The sequence below is a fragment of the Arachis hypogaea genome, chromosome 7 (genome assembly GCF_003086295.3).
Source record: "Arachis hypogaea cultivar Tifrunner chromosome 7, arahy.Tifrunner.gnm2.J5K5, whole genome shotgun sequence".
Taxonomy (NCBI): Eukaryota; Viridiplantae; Streptophyta; class Magnoliopsida; order Fabales; family Fabaceae; genus Arachis; species Arachis hypogaea.
In genome coordinates, this window is record NC_092042.1 from 5711692 (window position 1) to 5738504 (window position 26813).

The 26813-nt window shown below is 28.8% G+C and overlaps 5 protein-coding genes across 6 annotated transcripts; 1 reads left to right on the forward strand and 4 right to left on the reverse strand.

Moving 5' to 3' along the window:
• The first annotated feature begins 1565 nt into the window (after nucleotides 1-1565).
• On the forward strand, nucleotides 1566-6817 carry LOC112702195 (molybdopterin biosynthesis protein CNX1). Of its 2 annotated transcripts, XM_025753141.3 has the most exons (13): nucleotides 1566-1919; nucleotides 2019-2145; nucleotides 2951-3081; nucleotides 3345-3446; nucleotides 3572-3655; nucleotides 3766-3993; nucleotides 4179-4357; nucleotides 4442-4546; nucleotides 4641-4946; nucleotides 5473-5630; nucleotides 5724-5830; nucleotides 6014-6070; nucleotides 6358-6817. In XM_025753141.3, the coding sequence occupies exons 1-13, from the start codon at nucleotides 1767-1769 to the stop codon at nucleotides 6574-6576; spliced, it is 1956 nt and encodes a 651-aa protein (XP_025608926.1). In that variant the 5' UTR covers nucleotides 1566-1766; the 3' UTR covers nucleotides 6577-6817. The 2 variants fall into 2 exon arrangements, with proteins under 2 accessions (XP_025608926.1, XP_029143692.1); XM_029287859.2 differs by lacking the exon at nucleotides 3766-3993 and having other exon boundaries at nucleotides 1571-1919.
• On the reverse strand, nucleotides 6357-8900 carry LOC112702196 (uncharacterized). Its single transcript, XM_025753142.3, has 2 exons — nucleotides 8697-8900; nucleotides 6357-7627 (listed from the first exon to the last, which is right to left on the reverse strand). The coding sequence occupies exons 1-2, from the start codon at nucleotides 8797-8799 to the stop codon at nucleotides 6909-6911; spliced, it is 822 nt and encodes a 273-aa protein (XP_025608927.1). The 5' UTR covers nucleotides 8800-8900; the 3' UTR covers nucleotides 6357-6908.
• Nucleotides 8901-11658: 2758 nt separating this feature from the next.
• Nucleotides 11659-13488, reverse strand: LOC112701033 (uncharacterized). The gene is made up of 2 exons (XM_025751835.3): nucleotides 13288-13488; nucleotides 11659-12761 (listed from the first exon to the last, which is right to left on the reverse strand). The coding sequence occupies exons 1-2, from the start codon at nucleotides 13391-13393 to the stop codon at nucleotides 11869-11871; spliced, it is 999 nt and encodes a 332-aa protein (XP_025607620.1). The 5' UTR covers nucleotides 13394-13488; the 3' UTR covers nucleotides 11659-11868.
• A 5414-nt stretch (nucleotides 13489-18902) lies between these two features.
• LOC112703918 (uncharacterized) lies at nucleotides 18903-22109 on the reverse strand. Its single transcript, XM_025755536.3, has 2 exons — nucleotides 21741-22109; nucleotides 18903-19924 (listed from the first exon to the last, which is right to left on the reverse strand). Exons 1-2 carry the CDS (start codon nucleotides 21892-21894, stop codon nucleotides 19047-19049), a joined length of 1032 nt encoding a protein of 343 aa, XP_025611321.1. The 5' UTR covers nucleotides 21895-22109; the 3' UTR covers nucleotides 18903-19046.
• A 1871-nt stretch (nucleotides 22110-23980) lies between these two features.
• Nucleotides 23981-26294, reverse strand: LOC112702197 (uncharacterized). Its single transcript, XM_025753143.3, has 2 exons — nucleotides 25981-26294; nucleotides 23981-24991 (listed from the first exon to the last, which is right to left on the reverse strand). The coding sequence occupies exons 1-2, from the start codon at nucleotides 26084-26086 to the stop codon at nucleotides 24153-24155; spliced, it is 945 nt and encodes a 314-aa protein (XP_025608928.1). The 5' UTR covers nucleotides 26087-26294; the 3' UTR covers nucleotides 23981-24152.
• Nucleotides 26295-26813: the final 519 nt, after the last annotated feature.

The window sequence follows — 26813 nt, forward strand, 5'->3', positions numbered from 1 at the left end:
CTCGAGATAAGAGTATTTTATGTTTTCTATATTTTATAAAAGAAATATTCACATATGTATGCCACTTTTTTATATTCTTATTTTAAAAACAGAATTCAAACACATTCTATATATGTCTATTTATTTATTTCATATTAAAAGTAAAATTAATATACTTGTTTCAATACAAAATAGAATAATTAAACTACTAAAATTATATTCGAAAAATTTATATGCCAAAATAAATAATTTTAAATGATGAAAACATAAAAATAACTCTCCTAATATTTAAACGTTTGGCACAAATAATAGCCATTTTTGTCGGTAAAAAATGACAAACAAATAATTTATGCAACAATCTCTCACAACATTACATAATTTTTATCAATAAAATAACAAAAATATTACATAGAAGACTAATTTAATAACAATTTTTTTATAGATACATAATATGATTGAGAAAATAAACTATTTAAGTATCGTTATTTTTAATAATATTTAATTTTTAAAATACTTTACAAAAAATATTAAAAAATTATCTGAATTTATTATTTGTAATCACCACTTAATAATTATTAATTCAATTTTTTTAGTGTAATTTTTTTAGTTTAATAATTAAACAATACATTTATTTCATATTTTTAAATATTTTTTATATTTTAAATATTTTAATCTTTTAAATATACTTAAATAATATTTTGAAGACTTTACTTTTTTTTTTAAGTTGAGTCTCCAAAATAAAATTAAAATAAGAATAATTTTTTTAATAATTAAAAAATAAAGTGTAATCTCTTATTATTTTTATAAGTATGACAAAAAATACAAAGAAATATTGAAGAGTTAAATTTATGGTTAAAATTCAGGTGCAGTCAACTTCACTTGTTGATAATTGAAAGTGTTAAATAATTTAAATAATTTGACTAAATTTTCATGTAACTATTATCAACTTTAGATGAAGTTTACGAGTTTCTAGCTAAATTTATACTTTATTTTAGGGTTGCACAAGGATCAGATTAGATCGGATATAGCCTAAAATTCTATCCGATCTGCACTGCATTCATCGGATTGGATCAGATACGATATCCGTAATTTTTCAAGCCAAATCTTGCGAATCGGATCGGATCGGATATCGGGTATATCCACATAATTCAAGAAAAAATGTTTTCAAATTCCATTTGGCTATTTTTACAAAAAAAATCATTTTTCACCTGTTTAAAAGCATATTTAATTCTAAAATATTATCAATAAAAGTTATTTGAATTACAAAAAAAAAAAACATAAAATTTAAGTTTAATTATTCTAAGTCGAAGTACAATATAAAAAATAAAAAACAAGATATCATAAAATTTATAAAACAACATACAAAAATTCATATCACATTAGGCTTTATTTTCTATTTTTCTTAAACTATGCTATTTATATGTAATGTGCGGATATGCAGATTTACAAATCGAATCTGCCGATATCACTGTCAAATCCGCAATCCAATCCTATGCGGATCGAATTCGATGACTCTGCAGATCGGATAATATTCACAAAATTTGGATTGAATGCGAATAATTACCGCGGATATGCGGATATTATCCGATTTGCAGCCTACTTTATTTCCTTATTCCCATTCAGGGGATCCATTCCCAATTGAACCTAGCCACAATACAAGTTTGAATCCAAAGGAAAATTGAACACGTTTCAACATTCAAATACATGAAGGAATAATAAAACAGTGTTTCTTGAGCTGGCTGCTGCCCACACCATCAAAGTGTTGTTAGTTCTGACCGACTCCAACAATGATATCCGTTTCCGATGCTTTCAAAGCCGTCTTAACCGCCGCTAACCGCCTTCCACCGGTGACACTTCCTCTCCACGACGCCCTCGGCAAGGTCCTCGCCCAGGACGTTCTTGCCCCTGACCCTCTCCCTCCTTACCCTGCTTCTGTCAAGGTCACACTTTCCATCTCTTCATTCAATTCCACTTTCTTGTTTCTAGTTCCTTTTTCTTCTTTTTTCTCAATTTTGTTGAATGAACGAAATTATGCGCAGGATGGTTATGCAGTGGTTGCTGATGATGGACCAGGGGAGTACCCTGTTATTGCTGAATCAAGAGCTGGGAATGATGCTCTTCATGTTACTCTCACCCCTGGAACTGTAGCATATGTTACTACTGGAGGTTCTAGTTTCCTTCATTTTACTGTATTTGTCCTCAATTTCGTTTCGTTATTGTTTGATTAAGTAAATGATAGTAATAGAAATTGGCACATTGCTTGATGTTTGATGAGTGGTGTCTTACTAGAGTAGATACGATTAGGAATGAATGATGATTGCATCAGAAAGGGAATTAGGGTAGATAATCAATCATCTTAGGTGGTATGGAGATGTTCGGAGGAGGCCTGTTGAGGTTCCATTTTTCAATTAAAGAAGTGGATGAGATGGAGGTGTTGTCCTATAGTTAGAGTAGAGGATACAGGGTGACCTAAGAAAACTTTGATGAAATTATTAAAAGAAATTTAAATATAAATGGTTTAAATATAGGCTACTGTTGTGTCGTTTGGTCCTTGTAGTCGATCTCATCTAGCTAGGCTTAGTTGTTGTTGTATTACTTGAAGTTCTCACTTGTTGTGGTGAGTTTAAGAGTATAGATGCATTTTGTATATGCAGGCTTACCCTTGCAAGCATGTAAGCTGTTTTTTGGATGTGAACTGTGACATCCAAGAATCCGCATAATGAGGCAGCAATTAATTGTTGCATAATTATATACAATAGTCTATGTAAATTGTAAGCATACACAAAGAATTGGAGTAGCTTTGAAATGATTTTTCTGTCTGATCAATTGGTATAATTGACAATTTTATATGTAAAGCTTCATATCCTATACCTATTTTTCTTTTTTATTTTTTATTAAAATAATGTTCATATCTTGTTTTAGGGTTTGTGTTGCTGGCTTACAGTTAATAGTTTGAGGTTTCCTTTTCTAGGGCCCATACCTGAGGGTGCTGATGCAGTTGTTCAGGTTGAGGATACTGAAAAGGTTGAAAATGCTTCAGGGGAGCAGAAGCGGGTGAAAATATTGGTAAAAACCACCAAAGGCAATGATATACGACGAGTGGTATGTTCTTCTCCTTAATGTGGAGTTAGTTCTTGTGATAATGGTAGCAAATATACAATATTTGGTAAGTGTTGCAATTTTTTGTTGGCCCCCTTGATAACGAAGCAGGATTTTGAAATTTTAAGTTCTATTTATGTTTATGACAGTAATGAAATTTTTTGTTGCTTTCGTTGCTAGTTGTATAAAATGATCTTTGATTTTATCTTTTTTTTTTTAAAATAATTTTTATAAATTTCATTTCATCTAAAAGTATTCATTGACAGGGACTTGATATTGAGAAAGATGCAATTGTATTAACCTCTGGAGAAAGATTAGGTGCTTCAGAGATCGGCTTGCTTGCTACTGTTGGTGTAACCATGGTGAAGGTATTCTTTAAGAGTATCTCAAATGTGTAACTAACAAGCTTCTTTCCATATATATATATATAGCTGGGCACATTGATATGTCCTGTCATATTTACTGTTTCACTATGATAAATGCTTTAATGCAGGTATACCCTACTCCAACAATTGCTGTACTTTCCACTGGAGATGAGCTTGTAGAGCCAACTACCAGGCAGCTTAATTGTGGTCAGGTATTGTTTCATAGAGGACTAGGCACTTGGTTCGCCACATTAATCAGCCACAAGTTTTGGCCAGTACATGTTTTTAATATGTAATCTAAGCTGATGTAGATCCAATGCAGATTAGGGACTGTAATCGTGCCATGCTGCTTGCAGCAGCATCGCAACATCAATGTAAAATTGTGGACCTTGGTATTGCGAAGGATGACGAAGAAGTTCAAGGAAGGATCTTAGATAATGCTTTTGCTTCTGGTATTAATATTCTGCTAACTTCAGGAGGTGTTTCTATGGGAGACAAAGATTTTATCAGGCCTTTGCTTGAAAAGCGTGGAAAAGTGCATTTTGATAAGGCAATTGTCATGCTTTGTTCAGTTTTTCTAGTTAAAAGGATTCTGAAATTTTTTACTTTGGGACATGGTTGCAATGTTTCTATTTTGTAGAAATAATAAAATGTACCAATTTGTCTGTCTAATGCTTTGATGAGTGTGATTTTATAAATCTCATCATCTTAATATACGATTTATCTATCTTCCAGGTGTTTCTTAAACCAGGCAAGCCATTGACATTTGCAGAGGTTGACTATCAAGCAAAAGAAAGGAAAATTTTAGCTTTTGGTTTGCCTGGAAATCCTGTCAGCTCTCTAGTTTGCTTCAACCTCTTTGTGGTCCCTGCAATACGTAAACTTGCAGGATGGACAAATCCTCATCATCTGAGGTTTCAGAAACTTCTCAAGTACTAATGTTTTTAAGGTGGCCAGTTTGCTTTGACTTTTATTCATTTAATCTCTTTTCTGTTCAGGGTACAAGCTCGGCTTCATCAGCCCATAAAGACTGATCCATTTAGACCGGAATATCATCGTGCCATTGTTACATGGACTGACAATGATGGAACAGGCAGTCCTGGGTAAGTTACTTGTTATTCTTTTTAATTTTAGTGTCATTATTATTATTTTGGGATCTTGAAAGTGAACATCTATTGTTTCCCATGAATTTTCCAGTTTTATTGCTGAGAGCACTGGTCATCAGATGAGTAGTCGGCTACTTAGCATGAAGTCAGCTAATGCCTTTCTGGAGTTACCGCCAACAGGCAGTGTACTTTCTGCAGGGTCCGTAGTGTCAGCTATTATAATTTCTGACCTTGGACCTGGGGCTTTCAGCGAGAATTGTATACCATCAGATCCAGTTGTTGTGTCTGGAACTAAAACACGTCGAATAACTGCAGATTCTTCACCCGATTCTGAAGTCAGAGTGGCTATTCTTACAGTGAGCGATACAGTTGCAACAGGGGCGGGTCCAGATCGGAGGTATTAGTCTATATTTTATATGATGTATGCAAACAAAGTGACATAACCACTGGAAAATGGAAAGCATTTTTATACCTTCTCTGGAGTTGATTTTAGAATAAGCAGACTGCTACAATAGATATTGTTTGATGTGCTCTTTCTAGATAGAGCTGCTTTTAGATGGTTCTGATGGAAATTTTGCACACACTGAAATCAAAATTCATATTTTATTATTATTATTATTATTATTATTATTATTATTATTATTATTATTATTATTATTATTATTATTTTGAAACTGCTGCATTTAAAGATCATTAGAATGGTTAAAGTGCCCATATCCAACTTTTTCTGGAACTACAAGGTTAAATAGGGATTTCATGTCTTATTAGTGTATATACCCTTTTTCCAATCTCAAGAAAACGTTTCAGTGGATGGTACACAATGGTGCTATGTAGGAAAATTTTGTGTGCTGTTTTTGTTCTGTTTTTTTTTTTCTCCCTTAATGGAAGCATCAAAATTTGCTAACTCCTTTACTTTTCAACAGTGGTCCCAGGGCTGTTTCTGTTGTTAATTCTTCCTCGGAAAGACTAGGAGGAGCAAAAGTTGTAGCTACTGCTGTGGCTCCAGATGATGTGGCAAAAATTCAGGAGTTTCTAAAAAGATGGAGTGATGTTGAACATGTGGATCTTATAATTACCCTTGGTACATTTCTACACACATCAGTTTCGCTATTGAAGTCCAACAATTCTAGTTTTGTTGAATTGATTTCCCATTTTATTTTCCTTTCCAATCAAGGTGGGACCGGCTTTACCTCGCGAGATGTAACACCAGAAGCTACAAAACAGTTGATTGAGAAAGAAACACCTGGTCTTCTGTATGTAATGACGCAAGAAAGTTTAAAGGTATGAAACTCTTGCATTTTCTGGTTTTTCAGTTTGATTAAATGATTAAATTTTATGCATGCTTAAATATGTACACATCATGTGCATTCTTTTTTGATAATGCACAATTGATTTGACAATTGAGCTGTTTCCAGTTAAGCAAGATTCTCAACTGTCTTTTTTATGGTTTATCTGCATAAATAGGTGACGCCATCTGCAATGCTTTCGCGCGCTGCTGCTGGAATCAGAGGATCCACCTTGGTAAGGCAATAGTGGCGAATTATTGTCATCTGCTCTAAATATTAATGTATTGAGAGATGATTGCCCATGTTTGTGCCTATTTCGTATCCCTTCATTTGAATTGTATAGTTGGTATTGCCTTGGGACTGTGGCTTTCTAATCGTTAGACAATTATGGTTGTATCATACTTGGTTTAGGGAAGTTTCATATTAATTGATTGCTTCGAATGGTTCTCCAGGGATTCATTGTATTGTTTTATAGATTTGATTAATTTGTTAAGTCATGATCTTTGATTTGTTGATATTCAGATCATTAACATGCCCGGAAACCCAAACGCTGCTGCTGAGTGTATGGAGGCCTTATTGCCTTCACTTAAGCATGGTCTAAAGCAGCTTAAGGGAGAAAAGAGAGAAAAACATCCTCGTCATGTACCTCATGCCGAAGCAGTCCCTGTAGATGTGTGGGAACAGAGCCGGAAGTTAGCTATTGGTGCCGGCACTGATGTCTCTTGTTCCTGCTGCAGGTAAAGTTATTTACATTTTTTTTTTGCTTCCCTTTTCTTCCTGTGCCCCCTTTGTCCCTTTATATAGAGAGAAATTCTGAGAAGCAAAAGACACCAGAAGGCGAAAACCTATATGGTGATGCGGCAGAACATTTGAGTGTCCTATTGAAATGGACATGACATGTTTGTAACTTTGTATATCAAACAAATAATACAGTTACAGTGCGACTAGGCTGAAATATAGCAAAAGTCTTTCTTTCCAATAATTGCATTCTTTTATTGAGTTTACACATTTCTGTGAAATAAGTCATGAATATACTGTCAAGTCCACATGTTCTTGACCTTAAGGGAAGAAAATCACTTCTCTTGGAATTTTGATCCTCCACGAGATGATGAGAATGCAGTTTTAGCACAAAGCCCAATTCCCACTACCAATAAGGTCAGTAAACTGCAGTTCACCAATCTCTTCCGCTTGTTAATCCCCGTGTCTTTATCTTCTTTGTTGTAAACCCTGTTTGATGGTCCTAAACTCTGATTGAAATCCAAAACCTTTGTTTTGAATCTTGTTATAAGCTTGGCATTTTTGGTTTCAGTTATGCCATTATTAGCCTTGCCCTTCTCTTGAGCCACCTTTTTAAAGCTTGCTTCTGTTTTGTTCTTTACCTTCTCATCACTTGGCTCCTTCTCCTCCTTATGTGGTATCTTTTGATCAGAGGCTTCACTATCATTCCTTGCTTGAGCGTCGTCTTCTTTTGCTTTCGGGCCAACTTCTTCTTGTGCAGCATTTTGCTGATGAACCTTTTCTGTTGCTTCTTCCTTAGGCCTTGAAGAAACTGCTTCTTCTGCTGGGTTTGTTGTTGTTTCCTTAGGCTTATTATCCAGTTTGGCAAACTTTACTTGTAACTTGCTACCTTCAAACTCAAACTTGGCACTCACTTTTTCTAAGTCATAGTCAGAAGGAATGCGAAATTCCAGGTCGAAACGGCGCCATCGGTTCGGGCTGATTTGTCGTTCGCCCTTCAGCTTTAGGGCTGGTTTTGATGTCACTTGAACCTTCAGATGGTCCCTTCTAAATCCTGCAGGTTGAAAACTAGATGATTTTCTTGTACTCTTCGTTTCTTCCTTTACCAATATTGTTTTTTTTCCATCATTCTTGATGAATAATGACAAATTGATAATACATAAATGTGAAACTCAGAACAAAAGTTTTGTTAACCATTTTCACAAACAACTCTTACATGGGTTCTTCTGTAAAATTGCCAAAAAAAAACCTTATCTATGTAAACTTCATATTATCATCAATTATATATTTTATCAAAAGTATTTAAGTAATTATCTGGAAGATCATGAAAGGATTAATTTTATCTTACAAGACATTAAAAATGATATTGATAAAGAATGTGTTTAAACTAGTGATTGATGATATGGCCTTGTGGATATTATCTACTTATTCAGATTGATTTGCTACCACATTTTAAGAAATAAGTCAAATAACAAGAACTAATTTGAATTTATTTTGCATTCCTAATACCATAGAAGCTACATTGAATATGAGTACTCATTATGTCGTATATCAATAAAAATATGATAACATAATAAAAATAATTAATAGTACTATGTGCATACTAAAAATTGGTTTCAAAATTAGTCATTATGTATTTGTTTATAAATATATGTGTTATTTAATCTTATTTTTAATATATATTTTATACGTATAGTTGAATATTGATATACATATACAGTATACACATAACATAATTGAAAAATAGAATAAGAATAGATGTGATTCCTATCTACAACTTTAGGGATTAAAAATTTAATTTCAAACTTTTAAGAATTAATGAGACTCGTGTAAAATTTGAAAAGAGTTGAGTGAGTTGTACTTGTATTGTCGAAGCTAGAAATTAAAAAGAGGGAAGTTCTTTATCTAAAATAAAAAAGAAGTAAAAAAAATCCATCACAATTTTCCAATTGCAACTATTATATGAGAACTCTAACTACACCAATCATGTAAAAAATACCCATGCAATAAGATTACATTAAATTAAGCTATAAATTGGTATAAAGGCAATAAAATGTCATCTCTATTTTGCATAATTATTATTATAAAAAAATATTATTCCAAGAGTTTGAGCATGCCCCTACCTGGTAGCATAAAAGTGAAACACCCTTCATCTTTATTCCATTCATAATATGGTTCAAAGTCTTCATAAATGCGATCAACTATTGGTTGTATTTTTGTGTCCATTTTTAATATATCCCTTTGTTTCTCTTTTGCTTTCGATTTTCTATGTATGCATAACAAAGGTTGCGTTTCTTTTATACTTATTGATTGATTGAATTGATGATTGATCATGGAAGATTATAGTATGCACGTGTTTTACATGCAAATAATATTCTTATTCTTGTATTTTATTTTTGCTTTCATTATTACTTTCTTTTCTTGCAAACAGTGATAAGGACTTTAGTCCCTATAGGGTAAAGAAAAATACTATGCTTTATTTAATTAAAGAGGTGACCTAATGTCCTAGAAGTTCTAAAACCAGATTGCAAACAAAAATTGCTGAGTTTACATCTTTTGCCGACAATGTTTTGCTTGAAACAAAAAAAGTTAATGTTGTCCTTTATTAAAAGATCAAGATATTATTGTATATTCATCTTTTAAGACTTTCTATCATCTAATTAGAGAAATTTTTAGGATCAACCATTTTTAAATTTTTTTTATTATTATTTAGTTAGTATAAACATTAAATTGTTTTAATAAATAAATTTTATTATATTTGAGTAAATTCTAAAAAAATATGGGTATAACTTATATTAATTAATGTGCACAAAGTTTTAATAAATATAAATACAAATTATTACTGATCAAATAGATTTTTTATTTTTATAAATTAAATAAATGTAATAATTATCGAAATAAATAATTTTAAAAATATTTATCGAAATAAATACCCTTCTCTTATTTCGTTTATACTATAAATGAGATAATTTTGCATGTATCTCGTTTACAGTATAAACGAAATATATGTATTTTAAAAAAAATTGAAAATAATAAAAAATATTAATAATATCAATAATTTATTAAATTTGAAAAATAAAAATAACCATTTACCATTTATTAAGAGAGATTGATGAAATAGTAGAAAGAGAATTGAAACAGACCATCAACTTTTTTGAGTATTAATTGATCAAACATATTCATTTTAATCTCTTCTACCAACTTTTTTATGTATTAATTACATGCTAAAAGTTTGGATTATTGATATTATTAATATTTTTTATTATTTTTAATTTTTTTAAAAATACATGTATCTCGTTTACAATGAGATATACACATGTTGCATACTTCTCTCTTATCTTATTTACACTGTAAATGAGATAAAAAGATGAGTATTTATTTCGGTAAATATTTTTAAAATTATTTATTTCAATAATTATTATATTTATTTAATTTATAAAAATAAAAAAATCCCTGATCTGATAAAAAATAATAATAATTGCGAGCCATATAATATTACTCATCTAATTAATTATGCTACATAGACACAATAAATGAGCCACTCGACTTATATCAGAAAACTAAGCGGTTTAATATGAATAAACTATTATTTTAAACTATAAAATTTAAATATTAACAAATTTAATTATAAATGAATGAAATTAATTTTACATTTATAAAAGATAGTTTTTATACAACAAAATAAAAGACTAAAATGTTAATTTTATTTATGTGTAGATTTGTTAATATTTTAAATTTTTATTATAAATGATAATTTTTCCTTTTTATTGAGTATAAAATTAAATTTATTTATGAATAAATTTATTAATATGCTACATTTTCATAGATAAAAATAATACTGTACTAAGTTTAATATTTATATTTTTAGTCAAATTTTATAAATAATAGAATAAAATTAATTTCATATTTATAAATAAATTTTATAAATAATATAATTAAACTTGATTTACTTTTATAATTAAATGTTTAAACAATATAATCAATCTAGATTCGCATTTATAATTAAAATTCAAATAAAAGTACAAAAATACAAGTTATCACATGCAAAAGAATATTTCTTTTAGTTTTAATTGCAACAAATAAATCAACGAGTAGCCTTACTCGAAAATAATTATTATTGCATTTCATATTAAATTATTAAACATATTTCATGAATACAAAAAATTATCTATGAATCTATTATCAATACAAAAAAATACGTATTATACATATACATACAATACGTACCTATATTATCATAAGTATGACTCTATTATTTTATTATAAGTGTAGATATGATTTAACTATATCTGGGCACCGAGTTTCATTATAATTTCAAAGAGTATAATTATGGGTGAAAATGTAAAGTTGATAGTCGAAAATCGTTAAATGATCTAATAAATTTGATTAAATTATCATCTAACAATTTATTATTATTATTTTTAATTCATATAAAGACAACTGCATATGAATTTTCACTATAATTATGAACCTGGTTCGTATTTTTTGAGACACTATGAGGTCAATTTGTATCTCTATACACAGTAATTAATATGTTAACTGAATTTGTGCCATTTCGTACATCATTTTATTCAAAATTATTATCTATCCCCTATCACATATATGGATGGTATGTCCACCCGAAAATAATAGCTTTGCGTCTTTGTTGAAGAAATTATTTTATTTTATTTTTCCTAATTAAACAGCTGATATTTCATTGTCCAAATAAATAATCAAGGTATGTGTATGAGAAAAAAAAAACCAAAAAAAAAAAATTCTTAATTAGATCTTGGACTAAGCTCTTAACATCACAAGACTCGGTCATCATAAATAATCCAAAAGTAATTTCATCAAACATGTAGTAGTCTAATATAAAACTCAATCTTCTGAAATTTCACTACACCTTTGTATATATATTCTTTTATTTAAAAGGTGGAATGAGTCAAGCATCCCTTTTAACTTCCGATAATGTTTTCTCTTTATTTATTTATTTATTTTTGTCTTATTCAGTCATAAAACAATTGTATATGTGTAAAAGAAATATATATTAAAAAAAAGTAGAAATAACTATACTACAAATAAAATCAAGAGCAATATCACATTGGATGTGAACTAAATAATTATTCATTAGCCCAAATACAGTATTGTCTGCAATAATCTTAAATAAAAACTCTTCTTTTTTACTTTATTGAAATTATGCTCTCACAAATGCATGAACAAGCACATATTCTTTAAAATTGATCTTAATACACCCCTTTATTGAACTTATTAATTATGCTTTTACTACAAAAGCATAATATGCATTTTACATGTGGATTAAAATTCCTGATGGAAATTAGCTTCTCCCTGAGATGATGATGATGACTTGAATGCGTTTTTGACATAGATTCCAAGTACCATAACCAATAAAATGGCCACAATTATGTTCATCAATATCTTAGGCTTCTTAATTATTCCTTTGACCAAACATTGGTCAACATCTTTGTTTCTATCATCATCACTTGATGATCTCAAACTAAGGGTGAAATCTAACACCCTTGTTTTCAACCTTTGAACCATCTTAGCACCTTGTTTCTCATTTACTCTTGGTGCTAATAATGAACTTTCTTCTTTGTTTGACAAGCCTTTAAACTTCACTTTCTTGTCACCATCATTATCACCAACCACTTGGTTATTATTAGATGGTGTTGATTCTTTGCTCTTTTCTTTCTCTTCTTTAATAATTGACTTTTTTTCGCTTTTCGATAAATTTTGTTCATCCACTTCTGGAGTTGATGCCCTAGGTTCAGGCTCGAACTTCTGAGGCCTGAACTTAGGTTTAGTCTCAAACTCATTCTCATTCTTTGATAACTTCTGTTGATCATCTTCTTGTTTTGTTATCATAGGAGGCTCAAGTTGAGCCTCCTGAGTTGGTTGAGGCTGAGGCTGAGGCTGAGACGATTCAAGCTTTGTCTTAGGCTCTTCCGGAGCGCTTGTAATTGCGTTTGCTTGTTCTTGTGGCTTAGGAGGGGAACCTTGAATCTTGGGAAACTTGACATTGAGCATGCCACGCTCAAACTTGGCAGTGACCTCATTGGTGTCACAATATGAAGGGATGTTGAATTCTTTTGCAAAACGTCGCCATACATTCTGAGTGACTTCTCTTTCACCATTAATCCTTAGGACAGGCTTTGATGTCACTTGAACTTTCAATTGCTCTCTTCTAAATCCTACACACACATATATATTGAAAGTATAAATGAAAAAGCAGAAATGTAACATATGTATATAATAGAGAAAGATCTTAATTATATCCCCAAATTAAAGAAATATATTTATATAATACTAGGTAGAAATATCTAGGATAACATATATTAAAATTAAACACAACAGAAAACCAATTAACTAACATGTGGAGAATTAATTTTTTATTAACATTAGCCAATTTTTTAAAATAATTTTATTTATTTTAAATTTTAGATCTTAAATTATAAATTATTAACGCTAAATTTTAAATTATAAAACTAAACTTTAAAATTAGTTAATATTAACTTGTTAAAAATTATTTTCTTATGTTTTCTCTTTAAAGATTTGAAGTTCAATGGACCCTTGCATGATATTAAATGGAGATGTTAAAGTTTATGGGCAGGTTACGTTGCATGCAAATATTGGGTAAAAAAGATTTTGTAATAAAAAATATAATAATACTGATAATGGATTATTGGGGACAAAATTAAAAGAAAAGTTATTAATTACCTGGCAGCATTACAGTGAGGGTAGCAGTTGCTTGATCTTCATTCCATTCATAAAATGGTTCAAAATCTTGATAAACACGGTTAGGTGCTGCTGATGATTGTGCCATCTTTTATTTTTTTATGATAATTTTTGCTATTAGATTGATATGTAATTATGTTATTATTATCTCTTATGTTGGAGAATGAAATGAAAACTCTAAGAATTGTTGCTTATATACCCATGAATAAATTGATATAATGTAGATTCCTCTGATCCATTTTTTTTTCCAATTATTATTACTTTCTTTTCGTACAATCCTTGCGTGACTTTTTGTATTGGCGATGCTAAAACCCCTGAAATAAAATTGCTTAGCTTTGTTTTCTATTATTCCTCAATGCAAATCTTTTATGGGACAAAGATAAGGATTTTGGCTTTTTATAGTTGTTTTTTTTTCTCTTTCGGGCGGTGGTGATGAATTAATTAACAGTAACTCTAAGAATAAAACAAAACAAAAGTATAGGTATACAATAAAAATATTAAATAATGTGAATAATAGATATATTAGATATTTAATTCACTAAGTCTGTAGATAGTTATCTTAATATTAAGATTTAGGTGAATAATTTAAGAACGTAATATATTTTTATTTTATTAAACTAATTTTAGAATCTATTATTCATATTATTCACAAAAATTATTGTTTATCTATCAAAATCCTAAAATAAATTGCATTTCAGAAGGAAATAGTTAGAAGTTATAACTCATCATCTTGGTTTTTAAATGGCTCTTCCATGATAGAAAACCCAACTTCTTTTACTTTGAATTTCATCTTATTATTTATGCACTAAAAATTAGTTACTAAACCAGTTATTTATATAAAATATATATTAAAATATAAAATATATTAAAAATAAATTAAAAAATATATATTTATATATAAATATATAATAATTAATTTGATAATTTATTTTTGTTATAATATATAATATTTTTATTCCACGTATATATATATATATAATTTAACTAGTTCTTCCAATGCAATGCTAATATAACAAGGAAAAAAATTATTCAAAAAAATTGTGTTACATATGAGTCTATTAGGATAGTTAATGGGATTATATATCCTAACTTTTAAGATATTTTCTATTTTATGGGACTGCTGTGTGACGATAAAAAATTCATTGCAGCTATTAACGAAGTCTGATCATTAATTGAGAAAACTGTTTGTGATGCTGTTGATATCTAATAGTGTTAACAAACTAAAACATATTTAGAATGTAACTTAGACATTATTGGTTGACGGGATATTATACATGAGGAGAAAAATATTAAAACCAAGGTATTTCACTATGTGGTCAATCATTATCGCATGTAGGACTTTACTTGCCAAAATCAGTGTTTATCAATGGACAACTTTACGTTATTTGGTCAAGAATTAAGAGTTGCAATGGCTTGAACATTCTAATTCTAAATAAAGACAGTAATCCAAACTCATCAACAACAAATATCGCGTTCAACAAAATTTTTAATAATATTTAGATAAGAAAATAGTATTTTCATTTTAGTAACATGTTATGATTTGCACTTTTATATAAATATTTGTCGTAGATATAACTAATTTATTAACTATACTTTCAGACTTAAAATAAAATGTGTAACATGGAGCACAACATCATATGCCAATTACCTTTCTAATGAGGTTAGTAAAATACTAAGTTGTTGATAAATTTTCATTAGTCTTATAATATACAGTTTAGTGTAAAATTAACATACTATTATTACAGTTATATATGTTCTTATTTTTTTAGGTCTCTTTTCTTATGGTTCAAAAATATTATAGACTTCAAACTGTTTTATTTGTATTTTACTTTAAATAAAAATAAAATAACATATTAAATACGTTTATTATATAATGACAATGATAATGTTATACTAAACTTAAAAATTTTATAATTATAAAATATTTTTTTTGTTTTATCATGTGAAACTAAAATATAAGCCCGTGCAATGCACGGGTTTAATATTAGTATATATATATATAATTTAACTAGTTCTTCCAATGCAATGCTAATATAACAAGGAAAAAAAAACTATACAGGGGCCTCTTATTAACACAAATAACATCTTGAATGACATAAGCAAATGGTATCGAAAACAGAGCGATGATACGGGAGGAAATATGTAAAGAATTAAGTACGATTTTGGTTTTTATAATTTAAATTTAAAATTTGTTTTGTTTTTAACTATTTTTTATATATAAAATCGTCTCTAAAATTTAATATAATTTTAAAATGAATTTTATAGATAAATTAATTTTTAAATGATAAAAATATTTTTTTTTTTTTTTTTTGCTATCTGCACTACTTCCACTCACTATCACTTCATCACCATTTATACCAAAAAACAACCTTTAACAATAACATCAAATAAGTTAAAATCAAAACAACAATTTATCGCTAAAACTATCTTTGTTAACAAGAAATAAGAAAATCATCATCATCATCATCAAAACAAACATTAACAAAAAAGGAAAGGAAGAGGAGGGAAAAAAAAAGGTCCAGGCGCGTAACAATAACAGATGCAACGTTTGTGCTAGTGTTGGAGGCGGAGGAGCCTGTTACTTGGTGTGATGATTTCAGTCATCTTGCTAGAGATTGCAGCGGTGCTGGCAATGGCGGTGGTGGCGGTAGCGATACATGCTACAACTGCGGCGGAAGAGGAGCAAATGGTCGGGACTACTTTAAATGCAGCGAGTTTGGACACATGGTGAGGAATTGCAGTGGAGGTGGTGGCGGCGGTGAGTTTGGACACATGACAAGGGATTGCAGCAGAAGTGGTGGTGGTAACAGTGGTGATTGCTATAGGTGTGGTAAGATTGGTCACTTGGCTAGGAATTACAATAGAGAAGGTGGTTTGGGTGCTGGTGGAAATGGTGGAAAGAGCACGTGCTTCAATTGCGGGAAGCCTGGGCATTTTTTTACTTTGCAGAAGGTTTTGACGGTGAAGGAGAAGGAAGAGGGAGAGTCAGGTAGGAGAAAAAGGGCTGGGTGCTTTTCTTGCTTCTGATGGAGAAGAAAAAGAGATGATGTGATGAAAGAAGAAGAGAAGAGTATTTTAGTTCGAAAGACGATTTTAAAATTACGTTGAACTTTAGGAATGATTTTGTATGCAAAAAAAGGTTAAGGACGAAAAATTTTTTCTGTCTATACTATAGAGATCAAAATCGTACTTAACCCTAATATATATGTTTAACCTACGAGCTACATACAATAATGTTATTAGTTTAATAAGTTTGCTATTTTACATTTGAGTGATTATTCAAAATAAGTTCTAAAAGAAGTAAATATTATAGTCTTTAAAATAAATTAATATATAAATCAATTTTGACCTTTTTTTCAGAGATAATAGTACTTCGTATATTTTCTAGCATAACTCACTAACAAAAAATATTGAGTTAGAGTCCGTTTGAAAAATTTTAGAAGTAACTTTTTATAACTTTTGACTTATAAAAAGTAGTAGTATTAATGTTTGGTGCAATTTTCAAAACCAAATTGCAACTTTCTAAGAAGCTATTTAGGAGCTTATAGAGAAGTTAAAAGAAATAACTTCTCTCATAATACTTCTACTTTTCATCACATTTCTATAAAATAAGCACTTTTAGAGTTAAAAATCCAAATACAAAATAACTTATTTATAAGTTACTTTTAACAGAGTCGTTTATTGTTTAAGTTATTTTATCAAAAGGAGCTTAATTAAGTTGGTTATCCAAACTGGACCTTAACAGATAAATTTATACATACAACAGTTAAATATATGTGTGTGTGAGAAATATAAAACAGTCCCTGGCATAGTTAACTAGCCACTAGACTATCGCTACTATTTCTACATCCCTTCCTCCGTCTTCTATTCTTCCCTCTTTTTCTTTCTTTTCTCTCATTTTTCTTCCACAGTTAGACCCAATCACCGCCATCGCCTCCCTCCCCCTCACTATCCACCTTTTCTATTGTGAAATTTTATATCTGGCATCGTTATCATTGCAACTCTTTCATTGCACAAAAAAAAACATTTCCTCTGATGCCCTCCTCTGTCACTCAACAACAACTCCTTTAGCATTTGTTCTATCTTTTGTCGCCTCCATTCCCAATCATGCCACTGCCACCCTTTCCTTTCCTCTCCTCCTCCCTCTTTCAATCTTTCCCTCTTTCTCCTTCACTCTTTCAATTCATTTTTCATTTTTTGATTGAATTAATGCCTGATCCAACCCGAAGTGAACATCGTCGTCGTGCGCTTGAAGAGAATCATCACAGGCAAAATCATCACGTTAAAAGCAAAATCAACGTTGTCTTCGTCGCGAGAATTAAACAAAACGAATCAAAAATAAGAGAAAGAGGAAAACCTATTCCTGAAGGATTCGGGCGAGGGTGAGGTCAGCATCAACCTGGCTGAGATTGGTGAAAGGGATTCTCGAAAGTTGCCGAAAAGCAGATCCAATTTGTTTTCCTTCACTGCCTTTGCCATTGTCATCGTCTTCTTCTGCTTCTGCTTCTTCCTCCTATTCTTCATGCATCCACTTATTCCGTCATGTGTTCGTTCACACCATTGTTGAAATTGGAGCAGTCCTCCTCTTCGCTGTGGTTGTTTGATTTTTCACTAACAATTGTGAGTTTGGCAGTGACGCTGCCATTGATGTTGGTGGCGATATCTCATGGATTTTAACATAACCCTTAACGATGAAGAACAAGACCTTTAATATGAGAAGACACCATATGATGCCATTTTGTGATTACAGGCTAGGGATTGCTTTTTCTTTTTCGCACACGTGAATAGTAACTACCACGTGTGTGAGTTTATCTTTTAACTCAGCATTCTTCATTCGCAAATCATGTAAAAAAATAGACGAAAAACTGTTATATTTGACAAAAAAATTAAAAATTAATCTGTATATTAATTTTTTTTAAAGACTAAAATATACGCTTTTAAAATATTTAGAGACTGATTTATATTAGATAATTACTTTTTACATTTTTTTGTGGTGTCCTAAAAAGATCCTCTAAAAAAATAAAAAATGCAATATTTAAACTCAAAATAAATATGTCCATATATATATATATATATATATATATATATATATATATATATATATATATATATATATATATATAAAATTAATGGTTGAAAAGGATTACAAAAATATTTAACCTAGAGAGAGCACAGAAATTAAATAAATACATTAAATAAAGAAATAAAAAAGACAAACATATAAATCAAACCATATATTGTATGTATGTACTAAAAAAGAAATGATAGAAATTTTCGCCCGAATCAATATTTAACAACTTATCTGATTTATTCCAACCCCTTTTACTCCTTTATATTACATAAGACATGCATCTAATTTACATACGCACACCTATTGACACAAATTTTGAGTTTAATTTTAATATATTAACGTTGGGAAATATTTTATATAGTCTATTATCATATTTATTTTTTAAATGATTATTTAAGTAGTTAAAGGTGAAAAATAGTTATTTTTATTAATATGACGTTACATAATTAAATACACATATAAAACTATTTTACACTGATAATATATTAAAATTAAATTTAATATATAAATAAATAATTAGTTGTATATATATAAATATATCTTTTGTGTGAAATATATAATAATTAAAATGTATAAATACGTATTATGTCAATTAGACACTTATGTAAACATTGATCACAGTGTATAAACAAACAATGAAATTAATAATAACTAATAACTGTTGGTTTATTTATGTCCTTTCTCCACCAAAATATGAGTTGATAACATTGTTAACGTAGAGCACAAGTAACAGCACTAGAAAGATTACACCCAAATTCGTCCTTGCCTTATGCTTCTTCAAATCTTCAACCGAACGATAAACACCATTTCCACGCTCCTGTGATTTCTCTGAAACCGTACTACTTAGCCTTTCACCAATAACTTCTCCACTTACTCCCTTCATTTCCATAACCCTAGACGGCATTGTTGCTTCTTGCCTTCTCTCATTGTTGTCAACTTTTCTTGCATTATTATTGTTATTATTAGTTTTTTCTTCTTCTTTTTGTCCCTTCTCCTTCTCCTTCTCCTTCTCCTTGTCCTTCTCCAATGATGGTAGAGGGGGCGCTTGCGCCTGTATTGGTGCCGATGCAGATGCAGGTGCAGGCGCAGGCGCCTCCTCATCCATTACTCTTTGTTTTTCTTGATCTTGATAAGGAGCAATTGGTGCCTCAGGCTTCGACTGTGGTTGTTGCTGAGGCCCTGTTTCTGTTGTAGGTGCAGGTTTTAGACGCAAGAATATTGGCTTAATTTGTAGTGGTTCCTTGTCCATTACTCTTTCCTTCATCACATACTCATAATCAGGAACTTTATATTCAAAGTGTATTATTTGTTGCTGAGGGATCGGTGTTGGCGGCGGTTTGACGGAAGTAGTGATGACTCTGGGAAGCTTGACAAAAAGGATGTCATTTTCAAACTTGGTGTTGATGGATTTAGTGTCAGTATCTGAAGGAATTGCAAGCTCTTTCTCAAACCTACGAATTTTAATGGCTTCACCGATCTTTCTTTCACCACTCAATCTTAGCAGACCATTTGAGGTTATTTCCACCCTCGATTGCTCCTCCTTGAATCCTTCAATATCAACGATGTAAATAAATAAGAAATTTGCTAAGTAGAGAATGACTTTTGTAAACAATGTCAATAATGGATTCTAAAATTGACCTAATAAAGTAAAAATATATTATATTTTTAAATTACTCATCGAAATCTTAATATTAAGATACCCATTTGCACATCTAATAAATTGAATATTCAATATATTCATCACTCACATTATTTAATATTTTCATTGTATATCTATACTTTTCTAATAAATAAAGGAAAAGTATATGAAACCAACTAATAATCAGCCAAAAATGGAACAACATAATTAATTATAATTAGTTTTAATTTATTTTTTAAATTATTGTTGACCACGTTCAAAACATAAGGGAAGATACGTTAGTGATAGGAGAGAATCACGTAACAGATGCTTTGATCATTAATTAGTTAGTTCCATATAATTAATTATGTTTTATCAATGCTTAATACATGAAACATCCGTGTGCCTATCAGTAGCAACATCCGGTTAAAGTTATCGGTGCCTCTGGTTTATCAGTTGGCTGATTCTTAACTTATATAGAGTTGGTTCCTAGCATTGTTGATAAATAAATAAAAGACGGAAGCAGTTTTTCTTTTGGCAATATATATATGCAATAACCACTAGGAAACATTTAATTGGTTAAAAGCATGAACAATCAACTACATAATTGGGTATTTAGTAGCTGTCTTTGATAGCAAATGCAAAATGTCTTTCAGGAAATTTTTGTAGTCAATAATTTTTAGTAATTTTAGTCAAACATTTGATTAGTATAAATATCAAATTATTTTTAACAAATAAATTTTATTAATTTATGTATATAAATTTTGATAAATAAAAATAAAAATGATGTTAACTCATATATATAATAATATAAGTATAAATTATATATTTTATATGTAGAAATTTTTATAAATATAAATATAAATTATTGTTATCTAAATATTTATTTAAAATAATAATATGTAATGGTTATGTAATATTATTAAAAATCATATTCTCAGTGCCACATACATGTATGTCTGTTTAGATTAAATTATGTTATTTATATTAAAATTAATTATTAAATTAGTTATTTATATATAATAGTATATATAGAAATATAAAATATATATTAAAAATAAATTAAATAATATATATTTATATACAAATATATGAATGCTAATTTAATAACCAGTTTTTAATGTGTATATTATTTTTTGTATTTGATTTAATTAGTGTATGTTTAAGCCATTTTTCGTTTAAAAGAAATTGTCTTTTCGGCCTCAATGCATTTTTAATTATATTATCTAAAATTATCTCTTATTTTTCAATATTTTTACTTTGTATTTAAATTAATATCAGTCAACTCTATTTTTTTTATTAAATACGTTAATTCCCTAATATTTTCATTTTTTTTCCAAGTTTAAATTGTGAATCCAAAAGGCTAATAATAAATTAAATAAACGTGGAGATTAAGTCAGGGTCCAAGTGTACATGAGCGAATAAGCTCTTTCTCACACTTATCCAAAAAAAAATTAATTCAAAAGATAAAATATATTTTATATTTATAAAAAAAAGTTTACGTATTATATCTCTTAGAGATGTGAAATTTATAATAATAAAAAATATAAATATTAACGTAAATAATTTATAATATTTTCTATAAGAGTTAATGCTTAAGTATATTGAGAGGCTAATATATTTTACAATGTTTTTTCCCCATTGCAATCCAATCAAGAAATCTAAAACATTGTGTTGTATATAATATGAAATTAATAACAAGAAATTAAGGGCATATATAATAATATAAAACAAAAAAAATTGAACCTGGAAGAAAAACAGCAAGCGTGTCACTTATTCCTTTTTCATCATCCCAAATCCAATCAAAGGATGGTTCAAATTCTTGGTACTCTAGCCGTGCATTTCCTTGTTTCAAGTTTTTTCCATCCCAATTCCAATCAATTGATGAATTCACAGACATTTTCGCCCCTTGATTTGGTTTCTCTCTTCTTTTTTTATTATTTTTTTCTTTCTGCTTTTGTTCTAGGATTAGGAATTTTAATTTGAGAATGAAAATAAATCTGTGGCTATGTCACTTTTGTATACACCGGTGACAATATGTTTTCTTCGAATTCAGTTCTTCTTTTTCTTGCAAGATTGTATTAGTTTAAGGGGTTTTCTTCTGTGCAAGAGGATAAAGAAAAGGTTCTAAAGAATACTTTAATATTAAGATATATTTTATTCTTTTCTTTATGATCAATATATATGTTAGGAGCAATGCTATGATGTTATGAGAAAAAAAAAACCAAATATACTAATATAGTATATGTATTGACTAAAATTGTTGGTCAATATAAACAAAAATAACTGCTCCCTAAACTTTTCTTCAATATTACTATGGGCTTAGCTTCCCGAAAATGTGCAAATGGCATAAAGAATAAAGTATATTTTTATTTTTAAAGTTTATTAAAAATTTTAAAAGTGTTTTTAAGTTTTTTTTTTAATTTTATTTTAAAAAATTTTAATTTACATCAAATATATTTAACTAATTTAACAATAATTTTAAAAAAATAACTTTTAACATAAACAAATTAGATATATTTATTATATATTATTATTGTATTAGTTTTAATTTTTTTTAAAATTTAACTGTTAAAGTATATTTGATGTAAATAAAAATTTTTTAAAATAAAATTAAAATAAGATAAAATTTAAGAATATTTTTAAAATTTTTTAACAAAATATAATTTATATAATCATTCATTATTTGGGAAGTGATATATATTGATGATAGTGGTTATTTATTTGGTTTTGTACAGGATTTTTATTATATAGATGGTACAAATTTTTTAAAACTATTCTAAAGATCAGTGATAAGTGTCTTTTGAAATTTAATTTCTTATTTAATTAATAGATATAATAATGGGTCAATAATTAAAAATGGTTTCACAAAAAGAAAAAAAAAGTACAGTACTCTGGCACTTATCTCGAGTGTTGCCTTTAGTATTTGTACGTGTTATTTTTTTTATTATTTTGTAATTGTTTTTAAACTTTTCATAATATTTTTTTAATTAGTGAATGTGAGGCTCGTATCCTTATAAAACGTTTAATATGAACTCAAGTTCTCATTAACTAGAAAAAGTTAATTATTAATAAATTTAAAAATAATTAAAAAACAAATAAAAGAAAAACACTTACAAGTATATATTAAAGATGCACATCCAAGGTAAGTGTTATAATACTGCATTTTCTTTCCTTCTTTTTATAGACCTATTTTTCATCACCACTATATCTATTAATTAAAAAATTTTCAAAACATTTTAAATAGAACTTAGATCACAACAGATTAATTTTCAATATGGTGAATTTAGGAAGACTTTAGAAAAAAAAAAAAGATGTACAGGGCTTGGTTTGCTAAAATATTTTGGAATGGTGATTGTAATTTTAAAACATAAATTATTTTATGGAGTACTAGGGATAATAAATTTCTTCCCAAAAGCCTAAATTGATTTTGAAATTCACTAAAGATTGAACTCTTGACCTTTCAGATCTAGCGCTCTAATACCATGTCATGATACCACTCGTCCCAAAAGCTTCAACTAATAAAAAAAGATAGTACTAATGGTTATATCTCTGATACTCTGTAAACTTCCATTACAAATATTCCATTGGTTTCTCATACTTTCCTTTATTTTATTTTATATTTAATAAATAAAAAATAGTGTATTTGTAGGTTTTAAGAATTATAAATGTTTTTGAAAATACTTAATTAAAGAAGATGTGTTTTTTAAAAATGGTTTATATTTATCAAAATAAAAAATTATAATATAATTTCATTTATTAATAAATATTCAAATTTATTATTATATTTATGTCTGTTATGATTTTTTAAAATTTTAAAAATTATTTTACTAAATATAATTATTATTACTTGTATTTATTGAAAGCAATTTTTTATTTGATTTTATCATAAGTGCTGCAATTTTTAATTTTTTTTGAAAGATAACTTTATTAAATTATTTTTAAAAAATAAAAGCTAAAATTTACCAAATTAAATCTAACTATAATTTAGTATCAACAACAATTATTAATTACTAACATAAATCCCTTTTATTCTCTTACACATATAAGCTGCATAATACATGCAATTGCACACACAAACATACAAATCTTAAGCCATATATAGAATATATATATATGAACACACTATAAACATATACAATGAAATAAAATAACTTATTATAACTCTTGGATTTTCGGTCCTGCTCCACCAAAAGATGACTTGATAGCATTGTTAACGTAGAGCACAAGCAACACCACCAAAAACATCACCACAACCAAATTTGCTATTTTCTTTTGCTTCTTCAACTCTTCAACCAATCCATAAACAGCATTCCTATACTCCTCTCCTTGCCTTGAAACCGTACTTAACCTTTTCTCTAACCCTAACCCTAATTTGCTTCCTTCGCCTTCACCTTCACTCTTTCCCATTCTTCCTTGCATTTCCTTAACCCTAGAACTTGTACCTTCATCAATAACACCTTTCTTGTCATCCTTACCACCTTTTCTTGCAATATTATCATCATTATTCTTATTCTCTTCCAATTGTGGTATTGGTGTCGGTACTGGTGCTGATGCTGGTGCTGGTGCTGGTGCTAGTGCTGGAGTTAGTGCAGGTGCAGATGCTGACGCAGGTGCTTTGTCTACTACTCTTTGTTTTTGTTGATCTTCATAATGAGAAATTGGTGGCTCGGGTTTTGATTGTGGTTGTGGTTGTTGCTGAGGCCTCACTACAGAAGATGTTGTCGGTGCTGTTGTCGGTGCTGGTGATGGTGCTGGTGCTGGTGTTGGTGGTAGTACTGGTGGTTCATCAATGGAAGTGATGAGTTTGGGAAGCTTAACATAAAGGATTCCATTTTCAAATTTGGCAGAGATGGAACTTGTGTCGGTATCTGAAGGAATTGGTAGCTCTTTGTAAAACTTGCGGATTTTGTTGCTATCACCAATCCTTCTTTCACCACTCAACCTTATTAAACGAGTTGAGGTTACTTGCACCCTTAATTGCTCCCTCTTGAATCCTGTATATGTATAAAACCAAATTAGATTTCATTACATTTGTTTTTTATTTGATTAACTCGTAAACAATATTATATATAATCATATTATATATATAAAAAATCAGTCACCAAATTATTTGTATAAAACACATTAAAATAAAAAATACACATTAAAAATGAATTAAATACTATAAATATTTATACATAAAAATATAATACTTAATTTAGTGACTAAATTTTGAATATTTTTTATTATATTATTGTCCGTGTTAAGAAATTCTTCACAGACATTTAATTTTGTATTATTATATATATTATCAATGTTTCTTTATCTAATTATCTATTAATTCAAAAGCGTGTTACCATAACAGACAATTTTTTCACGATGATTTGATTACATATTTATATATAGCAGTTAAATACTAATATTTTTCTTTCAATATTTATTTATTTATTTATTAGATTTCCTCTACTACGGATGGTTCATTTTCTTAATTAATAGTAATGTTTAAATAATACTAAAATTTAATTTGCTCGTATCTAAATTTTTTATTCTCATTTAAGAATATATAGCTGATGAGTCATGATGGATACATAAACGAAATTTTCATATAAAAATGCGGCCATTTTCATATGTGTGTGTTTTATAATAAATTTTTGAATTGCAATCCAACTCACAACTGAAAAGAAATATGGAATTGTATATATATAAATGAACTACTGCTAGCTAGTATTACCACCAAAAAAAGAACTAATTAATACTATGAGTTTAATTTTAATACATTAATAGTGTAAAATATTTTATACTAATTGCAACTTTTTTTTATGATTATTTACACGTTCAAAATAAGATGTAATTATTTTTGTTAATATAGCGTTTTTGTGATTGGATAGATGTATAAAATGATTTTATAGACAGTGTATCAAAATTAAATTTTTAATATTATTATGATAATAAGCATAATTAATGGCATAATTAATAATGTAAAAGAAATTAAAAGAAGTTGAACCTGGAAGAGAAACAATTAGCGTGTCACTTTCTTTTTTATGATCCCAATCAAAGGGTGGTTCAATATCTTGGTATTCTAGCTGTGCATTTCCTTGATTCATAGCCATTATATTATTTTCGCCCTAATTAATTAGTAATTTGGTTTCTTCTCTCTATTTGTTCTCTATAGGACTAGGAACTTTAATTTGTGAATGAAATTATCTGTGGTTCTGTTACGTACTTTTATACACACTGGTGGCTTTGTTTTCTTCGGTTTCAGTTCTTCCTTTTCTTGCAAAGTTTGATTTAGTTCAAGTCTTCAGGAGGTTTTCTTCTATGCAAAACTAAGAAAAAAGATAATTAAATAACATTTTCTTAGCTTGTTCTAAATTATACTTTGCTTTTATTTATTTATTATCTTTTTTGGACTTGTTAAAAGTATACTTTACTTGAATGCTAGGGTAGGCAATATATATATGTTTGGTTCGTTCTTTATGATGCACTTGCAGAAAACGTGTGTAATAGTATAAAGATTCATAATTATTTGGGCAATGATATTGATGATAAGGGTTCTTTATTTGTGAGGGTTTTGTTGTTATTCTTCTCCAAACACTAAGATATTCTTTCATAATGTATGTGGGCATCATTTTTAGGTCTTATTATAACTCATGAATGTATGAGATGAGTTTTAAAGTAATATTCCACTACTTCAGGGTGTTTTGGAATATATTTTTTTTATTTAAAAGAACAATATTATGATGATATATGAGAATTGAGTTGAATTTCAATTATAGGAACTAAATTGAATTTAATTATGTTATCATCAGTTGAATTCTTAAGTATGATATAAATTAG